This window comes from Peromyscus maniculatus, chromosome 12 (assembly GCF_049852395.1).
Source record: "Peromyscus maniculatus bairdii isolate BWxNUB_F1_BW_parent chromosome 12, HU_Pman_BW_mat_3.1, whole genome shotgun sequence".
Taxonomy (NCBI): domain Eukaryota; kingdom Metazoa; phylum Chordata; class Mammalia; order Rodentia; family Cricetidae; genus Peromyscus; species Peromyscus maniculatus.
Window position 1 is genome coordinate 49196645 of NC_134863.1, and position 13174 is coordinate 49209818.

Below are 13174 nucleotides of genomic sequence, written 5' to 3' on the forward strand. Positions count from 1 at the left end.
TTATGTTGTAGTCAACAAAGCTGAAAGGAATTGGAGATCTGAAGAATGCTTTGACATCAGACATGAAGATGCAGAGTCTGGAATTCATCCAGATGGTTTTGTGCTTTGTTTTGGTCCAGTATTCCCTCATTGTGTTCCCTTTTCCTCTCTTTTGGAAGAGTAACATGTGTCTTATGCCATTATATGTCGGAATTATGAGATCTGCTTTTTCATTTTTATTTTAAAAGGGCATTACAGTTAGATTACATGAGTCTCAGAAGAGATTTTGAACTTTTAACTTTTATACAATACTGAGCTTATTATAAATAGATTATGGGGACTTTTGAATTTGGACTAAATCCATTTTTGTATTATGTTTTGGCCATATGCCAGTGGGTGCCAGGGAGAAGAATGCAGTAGTTTGAATAGGAATGGCCACCATATATTCATATGTTTGAATGCTTAGCCATATGAAGTGGCACTGTTAGGAGGTTGGCCTTGTTGGGGTAGTTGTGGTTTTTGCGGGAGGAGGTGTGTCACTAAGGGTGGTCTTTTAAGTATTAAAAACTCAAGGCACATCCTCTGTGGCATTCTTTTCCTGCTGCATGTGGATCCAGGTGTAGAACTCTCAGCTTCTCTAGCACATCTGCCTGCATGCTGCTGTAATGATAATGAACTACACCTCTGACACTCTAAGCTAGCCCTAATTAAATGTGTTCCTTTATAAGAATTGCCTTGGGCCAGGAGGCAGTGGTTCATGCCTTTAACCTGAGCACTTGGGAGGCAGAGCCAGGCAGATCTTTGTGAGTTCTAGGCCAGCCTGTCTACAGAGCGAGATCCAGGACAGGTACCAAAACAACACAGAGAAACACTGTCCCAATAAACAAACAAACAACAAAAAAAGAGTTGCCTTGGTCATGGTGTATCTTCAAAGCAATAGAAAGCCTAACTTTGACAGACTCCATTATCTATGGCCTTGCCTTCTCATCTTTTCAGAGTGCACAGTTCCCATTTCCAACTGTTTTTTTGGGTATATTTGAACACCCCGCTTAGTTGTATGTCTTTACTGTTATCCAGTTTCTCCATTCTGAGTCATAGTTAGAAGTTCTGGAGAGAGAAGTGTTCTTGTTAAAAAGATAATCATGCCAAATCGGTAGTGCTGAACTTCAGAAAACATGCCAGTTAGAGAATATACAAAATGGCAAGGCATCATCAAGTCTTTGAGAAAAATTTGCCAAAAAGACATGAAATCTTTAAAATAAAAACCTCAGTGAAATAAAAGCTTAATGGAAAGTGCCATCAGAAAGCTTCATCAAAGACCCACATTGCATCTCTAATAACCAAGTGAAAAGCTTCAAGTTGGCCATGCTACCTGTAGCCCTAGCACAGTGAAGTTGAGGAGGTGGACACATTACGACCACTGGGGATTGCAGGACAGACTTAGGACAAGACTTGTTTGAAAGAATTAAGGCATGTGTTCTCATAACTTCTGCCTGCAGAGACAGGCAGATCTCTGTGAGTTCAAGGCCAGCCTGGTTTACAAAAGTGAGTTCCAGAGCATCCAGGACTGTTAAACAGAGAAACCTTATTTCACAAAACCAAAAATAAAAAGAAAAGAAAATGATAATATATTTGAAGTAGGAATAAGACTTTATATGATGGTTAAAATTATTTAGATATATAAAGACATCTAAGAGGGCATTTAAGATTAAATGTTCTCATTTGAAATCTAATACAAGAAAAAGAAATGGTGACTATATCCCTGGAGGTGGATACTTAATATTGAATGATGAGAAATAAAGTCATTAATGATGTTAAATTTCCAGTCCATGAAACTCTCAGGAAACCAAGGTAATGAGTATGTAGACTAAGGATAGTGACATGGAGAATAATTAAGAGCCAAAACCATTTCTTGTGCAAAATAATATCTATTTCTGAGAAAGGATTAGAGTAGGAGTTTCACTAAAATGTTAGCTTAGGATCATGGTAATACTTTCATAGATGTAAATTTATCATGGAATTGAATACATGAGCACAGCCTTGTACACACCAACTTTATGTAAAATTCTGTTCCTCAACACATAAATGTTGCCAAAGAAAACAATGTCAGAAGTGCTTACAAAAATGATCTTTAGGATATGGTCACATTCACTGTAGGTTGTGAAAGAAAATAATGTAATGCCAGTTGTTTGCACAAGGTTTTGTTGTCTTATCCAGAAATCCAAATTTCTTTTCAAGTTTGTTTGTTACCAAGTGGTCCATGTTGTTTCTTGGCCCAATATCAATTCCATGTAAGATCAATGAGGCACAAGCAATCAAATATGTGAACAGTAAAGGTGGTGTTAAGGCAAACTTTATTCATGTCTACTAGATTTAACCTCAAAATCTCATTTCTCTTACTTTTAATTAAGGTGTTTGGTTTAATGGTGTTTTGGGAACCAGCCTCTCCAACTAGAGTCTCTGCAGAAATACCTAATGTTAATGCCAAGTAACTCCCTTTAGAATTGTCACTGACCTATGAGTAGAGAGAGAGAGAGATGTCCTAGATTCTCATAAATTATTCCCCAATGCTTTAAGGCCTCTGTAAGCATCAGGTGACTCTATTTGGCTATATAATATGATGGGTAGTGAGCTCACAGTGTGTGGATGAGTTTCAGATTCATTTCTAAATATGGAGAAGCAAATCTAAAATACTTCAGCATTCATTTTTTACACTTTATCTACTTATGTTTCGTTTGTCTCCGAATTGAAGATATACTGAAAAGACAGAATGAAGAAGTAAGTAGGTTATTCTGTCCATTCTGAGCTCAGATAAGCTATCTGCAACTCTGAAAAAATAATTCTAGGATGGGTAGTAAAAGTATTTCATATTAGTTGAATAACTATGTGCAGTGGCCCAGCCTCAGCTTTGGTTCAGGTCCTGAGGCTGGGAAGGGGATCAGTGCAAGGAAAACTTCTGACCACCAAGTGGGTTGCATTCAAGTGGCCCCAAATAGCTCAGTCCATCTATATTGATTGCTTAAATGGAGTTTTTCTTACCAGGGTTTATTATTGGCTTCTATTTTTTTCCTCATTGCAATACTCATGATTTCAGTTTATTACATTGAAGGCCACAGAATAAAAGGAACAATAGCAAAGGCACACAAAGTTAAGCCTACAAAAATGCTGAACTCTATTCTAGAATAAAGGTTATTCAGGCAGTGGGAAGGTGTATTTGGGAAAGCATAAAGTGTGGTTTTAAAGCAATGTTATTTAAATAACTATGTACTCTGTTCTTAAAAAAATCCTTTTAAGCTCTATTAAAGCCAAAGAGTTGTAGCAATTTCTAGGGAAACAAAATGATTATAACAGTAAAAATACATGTTGTTTCTGGATTTAAATATTTCAGTGTTACACTTGACAAACTAAAATCTAATAAATTTGGGTGGTTATTGAATTCTAACATATGGATCAGGAGGAATAGAATTTAAAGTTTAACTAATCATATAAATAAAAAAACCTTTATTCAACTAAACAATAGGAAAACATTGCCTCATCCTGACAATATTGGCAGGTACACAGCAGACATTTATCATGTCAGAGTGTACACTGTGAACAGACACCTTGTCCATAAGACTCAGGATGAAGAATACATGCTAAACACTAGAAACTGCACAGAAAATATTAGGATACAGGGATAATTAAAAGGAGAAGCAATTCTTTGGAAATTTATCAAACAAGATAAAGTGAGTTCCCAAATATATTAAAATCAATAGAAAAATAATTTTAAGAGAAAAATATATTACACAATCTTATCCAAACTTAAAAAGTTAACTGAGCCTTCATTTAAAATATCCCACAACAATCTTACTGGGAAAAGATAACTAAGACAGAAAAATATTTTCAAACTAATTCTATGACATTTTTTATAAATTAGTCACTAAAATATTTACAGGGACATTTATTTTTAAAGATCACATTGACCCTATAGATTTTTTTTAAAAGTACACAATCAAGATTCTTTAGATATGGAAAAATAGAAAATCACATACACTGACCATGAATTTGTACAATGACATATAATAATCCATGTGAGGCATTTAAGAGTTAAACAGAAATCTCAAGACTATACTTATATGTATAATCTATGTGTGATTTCTTCTCATATGACTTAACCTACCATGACATATTTCAGGGGACAGCTAAGGTAAATTGAAGATATCCTCACTTGCTCACTGTAACTAGAGAGGGAGACTTAGACATATTCTGCGCATAATATCAATCAAATTTCTTAATTATTGTCTCATCAGAGAAATGAGAATGGAGAAGATAAATCACTCTTTGACAACAGTATTCATCCTGGTAGGATTCTCGGATCACCCAGACCTGAAGACCCTTCTATTCCTGGTGTTCTTTGCCATCTATCTGGTGACCATGGTGGGGAATCTCGGACTGGTGGCCTTGATCTACATGGAACGCCGTCTTCACACACCCATGTACATCTTTCTGGGTAACCTGGCTCTCATGGATTCCTGCTGCTCCTGCGCCATCACTCCCAAGATGCTAGAGAACTTCTTTTCTGTGGACAGAAGGATTTCTCTCTATGAATGCATGGCACAATTCTATTTTCTCTGTTTTGCTGAAACTGCAGACTGCTTTCTTCTGGCAGCAATGGCCTATGATCGTTATGTGGCCATATGCAACCCACTACAATACCACACCATGATGTCCAAGAAGCTCTCCATTCAGATGAGTATAGCCACTTTCATAGCCAGTAATCTGCATTCTATGATTCATGTAGGGTGTCTCTTAAGGTTAACTTTCTGTAAATCAAATCATATTGATCACTTCTTCTGTGATATTCTTCCACTCTATAGGCTCTCCTGTACGGACCCTTTTATCAATGAACTAATGATATATATTTTTTCAATGCCAATTCAAGTCTTTACCATTGGTACTGTATTGGTCTCTTATTCCTGCATTCTTTTCACTATTTTCAAGATGAAATCGAAGGATGGGAGAGGAAAAGCATTTTCTACTTGTGCATCCCACTTTTTTTCCGTGTCTATATTCTACATCTGTCTTCTCATGTATATTCGACCATTTGAAGAAGGGAATAAAGATATACCAGTGGCTGTATTTTATACAATAATAATTCCTTTGTTAAACCCTTTTATTTACAGTCTGAGAAATAAGGAGGTAATAAATGCTGTTAAGAAAGTTATAAACACTTACAATACTTTTAAAAAATCCTCAACTTCTACAGCTCACTAATTATAGTTCCTTAAAGTGATTTTATTGATATGAAATATAAAAAATAAAATTGTTGTACATATAAAGTATTAGTCTCTAAATCATTGGACTGTATTTATTAAACTGTACACTAATATAATTCCAAAATAATTTGTTAATTATTCACTTAAGTTATATAACCCAAATAAGTCAATGTAAATTTGATAACTGTCTTATCTACTCTTGTTACTCCCATGGGATTTTCCAATATACGGTTTCAGTATATTAATACCACACACAATCAGATGTTTAAATGTTTAAGAGTATCTTTTGATTAATATTGTCTAGTTAACTGAACAATTTTGTGTGAGTTTTATATTGTTTGAAACTTTTTAAATTTCCACACAAAACCTGAGTGATTATCATTTTGAAATTGTTCCTTTTCTTCCTCCTTTCTTCTGTCATTTCTTTCTTTGCACAGTTTTTAAAAAGAAACATTGTGATGCTGCAAAACAAATACAACTAATACAGAAAAACTATACCATGAGTATAATTGCTAGTTTTTAGTACATATTGTTTTATAAATATAATATGAAATTATCGATAGTTTGAATGTCAATAACGTAAAGTCATAGATTTTAGCATATTTTCTCAGATTAAGTAAGTTAGTAATTATTCTTTGAGTAGAATAAATTCAATCTGGATACTTTGTTCCTGAGAGTATTTTATATACTATCAATACTTTCTGGTACAATCCTCCCTCTGGATATGTGGAATCTTGGGTAATGTGCAAATCCTCCAACTAGAAATAGAATTAGGCATTTTCCCAAAGAGGTCTTATAAGTTTCTGCTCTATATTTTCACTATTTATACTGAAAAATAAAACAAACCATGCACAAAAGTGTACATAAAATCTTTCTAACTTAAATGGTCATGTGACTACAGACCTTTTAAACATGAAAGTAACCACCCATTTTTTGATTGAATTTAAGTCCTGCTCCCATAAAAGAAGAAATCCATACTTATCATCACCACTGGGCCAAGAACCTGTGGATAGACAAGGTCACATGTCCTTAGGGAGTCCCTACTACTATTATTCTACTATACGGTCATAGTATTAAACAGAGTCCTAATGATTTATTGTTGTACCCACAGATTTATGCGTCCCTCAACTCTCATCAGAGAAGCTGTTATTTGAAGTAGATGTGATGAACACGGTGACTCACACAGAGCCAAAGTACAGAGAATAAGAAACTTCAGAATGTTCAGTCCTAATTAAAACAGTTCTATTGCATCCCTCCTCCCAAGGCTTGGACCATTGTAAGAGAAGGGGTAGGAAGACTATAAGAGCCAGATGCAGTGGGTGACTACAAGGAAACAGTGTCTTCCAGGGACAACAGGGCAGCTGCCTATATGAACTTCCAGAGACCGTGACAGCAGGCACAAACTCCTTGCTAGCTTAGCCCAGACAGAATCCTAGTGTGGAGAAGGGAGGTATACACAAATTCCCACTCCTGGATGAGAAACTATGCTGATTGATAGCTGCTGCAGGAGGGAGAGTCAGTTTCCTTTAAGAATGTTGCCTCTGGTAGGTGAACCACACTCCACTGAAGGGCTACAAATCCCAACATAAATAAACTGTACTTGAAGGGTGAACAAAACGAGAACACATACTGAGCATATCCACCACACTTCTGAGCAAGCCTCATGACTTGGCCAAAACAAATTGGACTCCAGGGGTTTGTTTTTCTTCTCTTTTCCTTCTTTCTTTCTTTTCTTTTTTTGTTACCTTTTTGTTATGTTTGGATTTTTTTTTTATTTTCTTGTTTGGATTTTAATTTGGATAGGTGCTTTATTTCTTGGTTTTTGTTTCCTCTTTGGTCTTCTGGTCCATGTGGACTGTGGTTGAACAGGGGTTCTCTGCTCAAGGTGGGGGCTGCACTTCTGGCAGCTGTCATGGGCTCTTTTTGAGCAGAGGCTTTCCACCTTAATTGGGAGCTAAGACACAATGATGAGGAGAGGAGCGGGGATTGAGATACTGTTAGAGGCACACCAAAAGAGTAGAGGAGGTCCACATACCTAGAGTTTTGGCAGCTGGCATAGCCTCTGGTCCAGCAGGCAGTATCCACCCAAGTTGGGGTCCGGAGGACAAGGCAAAGAGCGAGCGAAGTGTCACTGGGTATAATATCAGGTGTGGGGAACCAAGAGTGGAGGAGTCCGTGGGCAGGCAGCTTACCTGCAGTTCTGGCAGCTGACATGGTCTTTGGTCCAGCATTACAGTCTCTGCCTGAGTTCTCCTGCCTGTTCTGGTGGCCTGCACTGGAGCAGGGAATGTCCACCCCAGTAGGGGGCTGGCACATAGCAATGGGATTGGGGAGTGGGGAGGACAGGGATAACTAAAGATTGGGTCTGTGGGAACCACTGAGGAGATGAAAGTGTTCCGTGCGTGGGTGTCCTACCTGTTCTTCTGGCTTGCTAGACCTGCCATTGATCAGGGAATGTCTGCTGAAGTTCTCACTCATTAGTTTTAAGGGATGTGGAGATGAAAAAAGATAATAAGGACTCACATGTAAAACATCAAAATAAGTTTTTCCCTTTTTTCAAGAAACTTACTGAGCATTTTATAATTGTATCTCCCTAGCAATATCTTATTTGCTGATAACTTATTTCATTAAAATCTACTTATTTATGATAAATATTCTAGTAAATACCAATGCATTAATGATTTCCTTTTCCTTTTGCCTTCATTTCTAGATGACCAAGACCATTTATTTCCTATACTGCCATTTATTTTTTCCTACCTTGCTCACAAACACATCACCTAATACTATATGAATAAAGTCTTGGTGCAGGGGACTGGACCTGGCTCAACTGAATCTACCAGGCTGGGCTGACTCCCCAGGGGAGACCTTGCTTTGGAGGAGGTGGGAATGGGGGGTGGATTAGGGCGAAGGCTGGGGGGTGGGAGGAGGGAGAACAGGGGTCTCTGTGACTGATATGTAAATTAAATTAATTATAAAATAAAAATATTTTTAAAAAAGTAAGTCCTTTTTCACTCCTCATGGAAATAAACTGAGTTAAGGGCATTCTCTCTTCTCTCTCTCTCTCTCTCTCTCTCTCTCTCTCTCTCTCTCTCTCTTTTCTTTCACTCTTCATCTCTCTTTGATATATTTATTTTCCCTTATCACCTGATAAAAGAGAAAAATTATACCAATTCTCAATAACTCTGGAAGGAACTTCAAAATGCTAGTGGATTTTCATCTGCTCACCTAAACAGAAACCTGTATTGTTTATCATGATATAAATACTTCTTTAAAGTCACTGTATTAGTTACTTTCCTGCTGCTGTGGTCAAATACCATAACCAAAAGCAAATTGTGAAAGAAAGAGTTTACTTTGGCTTATGTTCTCATATGGCTGGAGTACATAGTGATGGGGACAGGACAGTACAGGCAGTTGGAGCAGGAAGTGGGCTGATTACACTTCATCAGCACACCGGGAAACACAATAAACTGGAAAAGGATAACGCTGTCTCTCAAAACCCACTTCCATCAAAATTCCAATTCTAAAGTTCCATAACATCCATAAACAGCATCACCAGCTGGGGGCCTGTAAACAATGGAGACATGTAACTGCAAATACATGAACTAGTGAGGGACATTTGTCATTCAAACCAACACTAGCTGCTCCCTGACTCCCATGGGGTAATGGCCATCACATGATATAGAATGCATTTATTCCAGTTTTAAAGTCCCTGTAGTCTTTAACCGTGTCAAAAGTCCAAAGTCTTTTTTGATATTCAAGGCAATTTCTTAACTATGACCCCTATAAAATAAAAAGGCAAGTTGTACACTTCTAATACACATTGTCACAGAATATACATTCCCATTCCAAAGGAATACGTGGAGGGTATAGTGACGAAATGGTGGGCCAAAGCAATGCAGAAACCCAGGAGGGCATGTAGAAATCCTTTAGCTCAATGTCTAGTGTCTGATGATTCAGTTTTAAAAGGCTTAGATGACTCTGACCCTCCAACTTCTCTGCCTTCAAAAGTGCATTTCTCTTGGACCCGTTACACTCTTTTTTTTTTTTTTTTTTTTTTTTTTTTTTGGTTTTTCGAGACAGGGTTTCTCTGTGTAGCTTTGCGCCTTTCCTGGAGCTCACTTGGTAGCCCAGGCTGGCCTCGAACTCACAGAGATCCGCCTGGCTCTGCCTCCCGAGTGCTGGGATTAAAGGCGTGCGCCACCACGCCCACCGTTACACTCTTTTAAACAGCTCTCCTTGACAGATTTCTTATGGCATCTCCAGGACCTCGAGAGGCCAGTGGGAATCAGTCTTCACTTCCACGGCTTCATGCAGAAGCCACTCCAGAGTCCTGGCCTCTCGGGGCCTTTTTGAAACAACTCCAGTCCTGTCATACATTGCCTGTCCTCACGTACCTCTAACACCCTGGGAGAAGAATCCGTGCTTCCCCTCACACACCCTTGTAATTGTCATGCCTCCAAAACCAGTTCCACGTAGATGAAAGTGCCAAGTTTGTCTGCCTGCTTAAGATGGACCCTCGCCACCTTGAATCTTATCAGCTGCAGTTTTTGTATCTAGTTCCTTTCTAGGAGAAGAAAACTGTTAGGCACTGTTTGAAAATTTGGAAATTTAGCTGAGTATGGTGTTGACTTCCGTGTACCTTTCTTATTGTTTCAAGGCAGAGCAAGAGGCCTCTCCTCACTGGCAACAATCTTTCAAGAATTATAGCCTCCAGCCGGCGGTGGTGGCGCACGCCTTTAATCCCAGCACTCTGGAGGCAGAGCCAGGCGGATCTCTGTGAGTTCGAGACCAGCCTGGGCTACCAAGTGAGTCCCAGGAAAGGCGCAAAGCTACACAGAGAAACCCTGTCTCAAAAAAACAAAAACAAAAACAAAACAAAACAAAAAAAAGAATTATAGCCTCACTTATGCCTTGGCTGTAATATTAAGCTCCTAGTGTTTTTTTGCTCTCTGAACTACATTTTCTATTTATTTTTGCCCTAATTGTTTTCTTCCATTTTACTCCTATATAAGCCTAATCAGAAATAACAACTCCACAACTCTACATCATGCTGTTTTGAAATTTCCTCCACTATATAAACTAGTCCATTACTTTTAAACTCAGCCTAATATAAATTCTCAAGATATGGGCAGAAAAGCAGATATTTTGCTAAAATGCAATACAAATAGTCTCTAGCCCAGTTTCTTATACAGTGTTTACTTCCCTCTGAAATTTCATGAGCCAGGCTCCACAGTACACATTTTTCTCAGCACTACTGTCTTCTAGGCTATAGATCTCACAGACAAAGTTAATAATATACCTCAAATAACTTAGATTTAAGACTGCTATCCTACTGTGTATTTAGCCTGTTTATTTAACCTTCATATAAGAAAACAATGTAACAACCAACCCCACTTGCCTTGTATTTCCTATTTATTCATAGTTGTGTCTTAAAGTACGTACTCTTCTACACCACTACTCAGAATAATGCATGTATATCATTTGTTGAAAGCAGCAAATGCAGAGGTTGAAAGCAAAGTTCTAAAATCTATCACAAAGGTTAAACTCAACATTTACGGATATTCAGTGATAAAAATGATGTTTGTAGAATTGTTTATTCTTTGGGTCATTTGGAATCAGTTGGTTGAAACCACTGACTTCTAAAGTTCTGTTAACAATTTCTATAAAATATTCCTTTCCTTCCTTTTCCTGTGTGATCTTTTCACACTGTCAAATAACGAAGAGAGCAGAGTCCTTTGCTAGGGACAGACAGACACAGACACACATAGTCACAGTCACATTTACACAGAAGGACACACATAGACAATTCAAACTCTCACCAAGGACAGACAGAGGAGTGAAGACATGGGGAGCATGAAAGAGAGAATTCAAATCTGGGCTTGCTCTTGTTGAATGACTCCAAGGGGGAGTGCTTGTAGCTCTTTTCATAATGTGATAGTGATGCATTTTGGTGACTAAAGGTTAATCTCTAATTTGTTAAACCCATGCACCAGGACCATACCATAATCTGCTAATCTCTGCTTAGAGCATCCCACCACTTTTCTATTCAAAAGTTTCAAAGTCTTCCATATTCTTCCAAAAATACAGATGGTCAGGTTCTTCACATGGATCCCTCACTTCTGGCACCATCTTCTGTGTTCATGACTTATCTGCTGTGATAAAACACCATGACTAAAAGAAATCTATGGAAGAAGAAATGGTTTTCCTTGGTTTGCTGTTCCAAAGGATCACATACCATGATGACTGGGATGTCATGGTAACAGGCAACTGAAGCAGGAAGCTGACTGATCACATTTTGTCAGCCTACCAGGAAACAGAGAGAACAAATTGGACATAGGGCAAGACAAAAAACTCTCAAAACTCATCTCCAATGATGCGCTTCTTCCATCAAGTCTGTTATACTAGAAATTACATACTATCATAAAACAGCAACATCTGCTATGTATCAAATGCTTATATACATGAGCATTTGGGGGGTATTCTCTATTCAAACCACCACAGACACCAACATTTTAGGGATTTTATTAGACAAATCAAGTAATTATTGCAAAGTTTATTCAGACAGAGTCAAAGAAAGACAAGAAAAGTAAAATTCAAAGTTCTGTGGACATTTCTTAGTAGAACAAGCAACTTACACAGGCAAAAAATGTGACATTTTTAATGCTAAATTTAAAAAAGAAATAACTGTGTAAGGTCTAAGCCTTTTTCTTTAACAGGTTTTTCAAGGAATCCATGACTTGCTTGTTTCTCAAGCTATAAATAATTGGGTTTAACACAGGAATTATGACTGTGTAAAGCACAGAGTCTATGATATCTTGATCATTTGCTTCTTGAGATGGAGGAAGGACATACATGAAGAGAAGAGGCCCATAGTATAAAGACACAGATAAGAGATGGGCTCCACAGGTGGAGAAAGCCTTCCTGATGCCTCGGACAGACTTCCTTTGCAAAATTGTAAACAGCACTAGTGTATACGACACAAGAACAATCACAATGGTGAAGGCTTGAATTAAACCAGCCAAAACAAATACCAGCTGAAAATTAAGAGTAGAATCAGTACAGGAAATCTTTAACAGTGGAATAATGTCACAGTAAAAGTGGTGCACTATGTTGGAGTTGCAGAAGTTTAATAGAAACAAAAATCCCTCATGTATTGAAGCATGAAGAATTCCTCCTACAAAAGATAGGACTATTAAACATATGCATAGTCTGCTAGTCATAATCATTGGATAAAGTAAAGGTTTGCATATGGCTACATAGCGATCATAAGCCATCGCTGCCAACAGGAAACATTCTGCAGTAACAAAGACTGCAAAGGAAAAAAATTGGATCATGCATTCAGAGAAGGAAATCATCTTACTCAGCTGTAAGAAATTGAGTAACATCTTTGGTGTCACTGTGGATGATAGACAAGCATCCACGAAGGCCAGATGACCAAGGAAGAAGTACATGGGGATGTGTAAGTGAGGGTCATTCCAGATAAGAGTGATTAGACCAAGGTTCCCTACAATAGTGATGAGATAGATCACGAGGAATAACAAGAAAAGGGGCACCTGTAGCCCTGGAGAGCCCGTGAGTCCTGTAAGAACAAAATCTGTCAGCAAAGTTAAATTTTTCATTTCTGAGTCCTCACTGTGTATCCCCTGAAATGAAACACATGAAAAGTAATGTTCACTAGGATTCATAAATCAAATATAAGAATACATTTTATATAAAATAATAACCATATCAATATAACATTTTAATTTCATTTCTTATTACTTCAATTCACAGAATGCATTTGGTGAAATTAAAAAACTGAAATATGCAATGATTTTAAATATAGAAATGTGATGAAATAATATGATTTTTAAAAATGTTACTCATATAATTAATATGTGGGTAAAATGGCCAGCCAACATGGGAAATTGTAGCATGAATCTTAAAAGTCTTATTAATAA

The 13174-nt window shown here is 37.6% G+C and overlaps 2 protein-coding genes across 2 annotated transcripts; one reads left to right on the forward strand and one right to left on the reverse strand.

Moving 5' to 3' along the window:
- The first annotated feature begins 4272 nt into the window (after positions 1 to 4272).
- Positions 4273 to 5232, forward strand: LOC102909091 (olfactory receptor 5K16). Its single transcript, XM_006981588.1, has one exon. It carries the CDS (start codon positions 4273 to 4275, stop codon positions 5230 to 5232), a length of 960 nt encoding a protein of 319 aa, XP_006981650.1.
- A 6697-nt stretch (positions 5233 to 11929) lies between these two features.
- On the reverse strand, positions 11930 to 12871 carry LOC102909403 (olfactory receptor 5H2-like). The gene has a single exon (XM_006981589.4). The coding sequence runs from the start codon at positions 12851 to 12853 to the stop codon at positions 11930 to 11932; it is 924 nt and encodes a 307-aa protein (XP_006981651.1). The 5' UTR covers positions 12854 to 12871.
- Between the last annotated feature and the right edge of the window lie 303 nt (positions 12872 to 13174).

Coding starts and splice junctions, on each gene's coding strand:
- LOC102909403 (XM_006981589.4), bottom strand. CDS start 12,853: ATGAAAAATTTAACTTTGCTGACAGATTTTGTTCTTACAGGACTCACG.
- LOC102909091 (XM_006981588.1), top strand. CDS start 4,273: ATGAGAATGGAGAAGATAAATCACTCTTTGACAACAGTATTCATCCTG.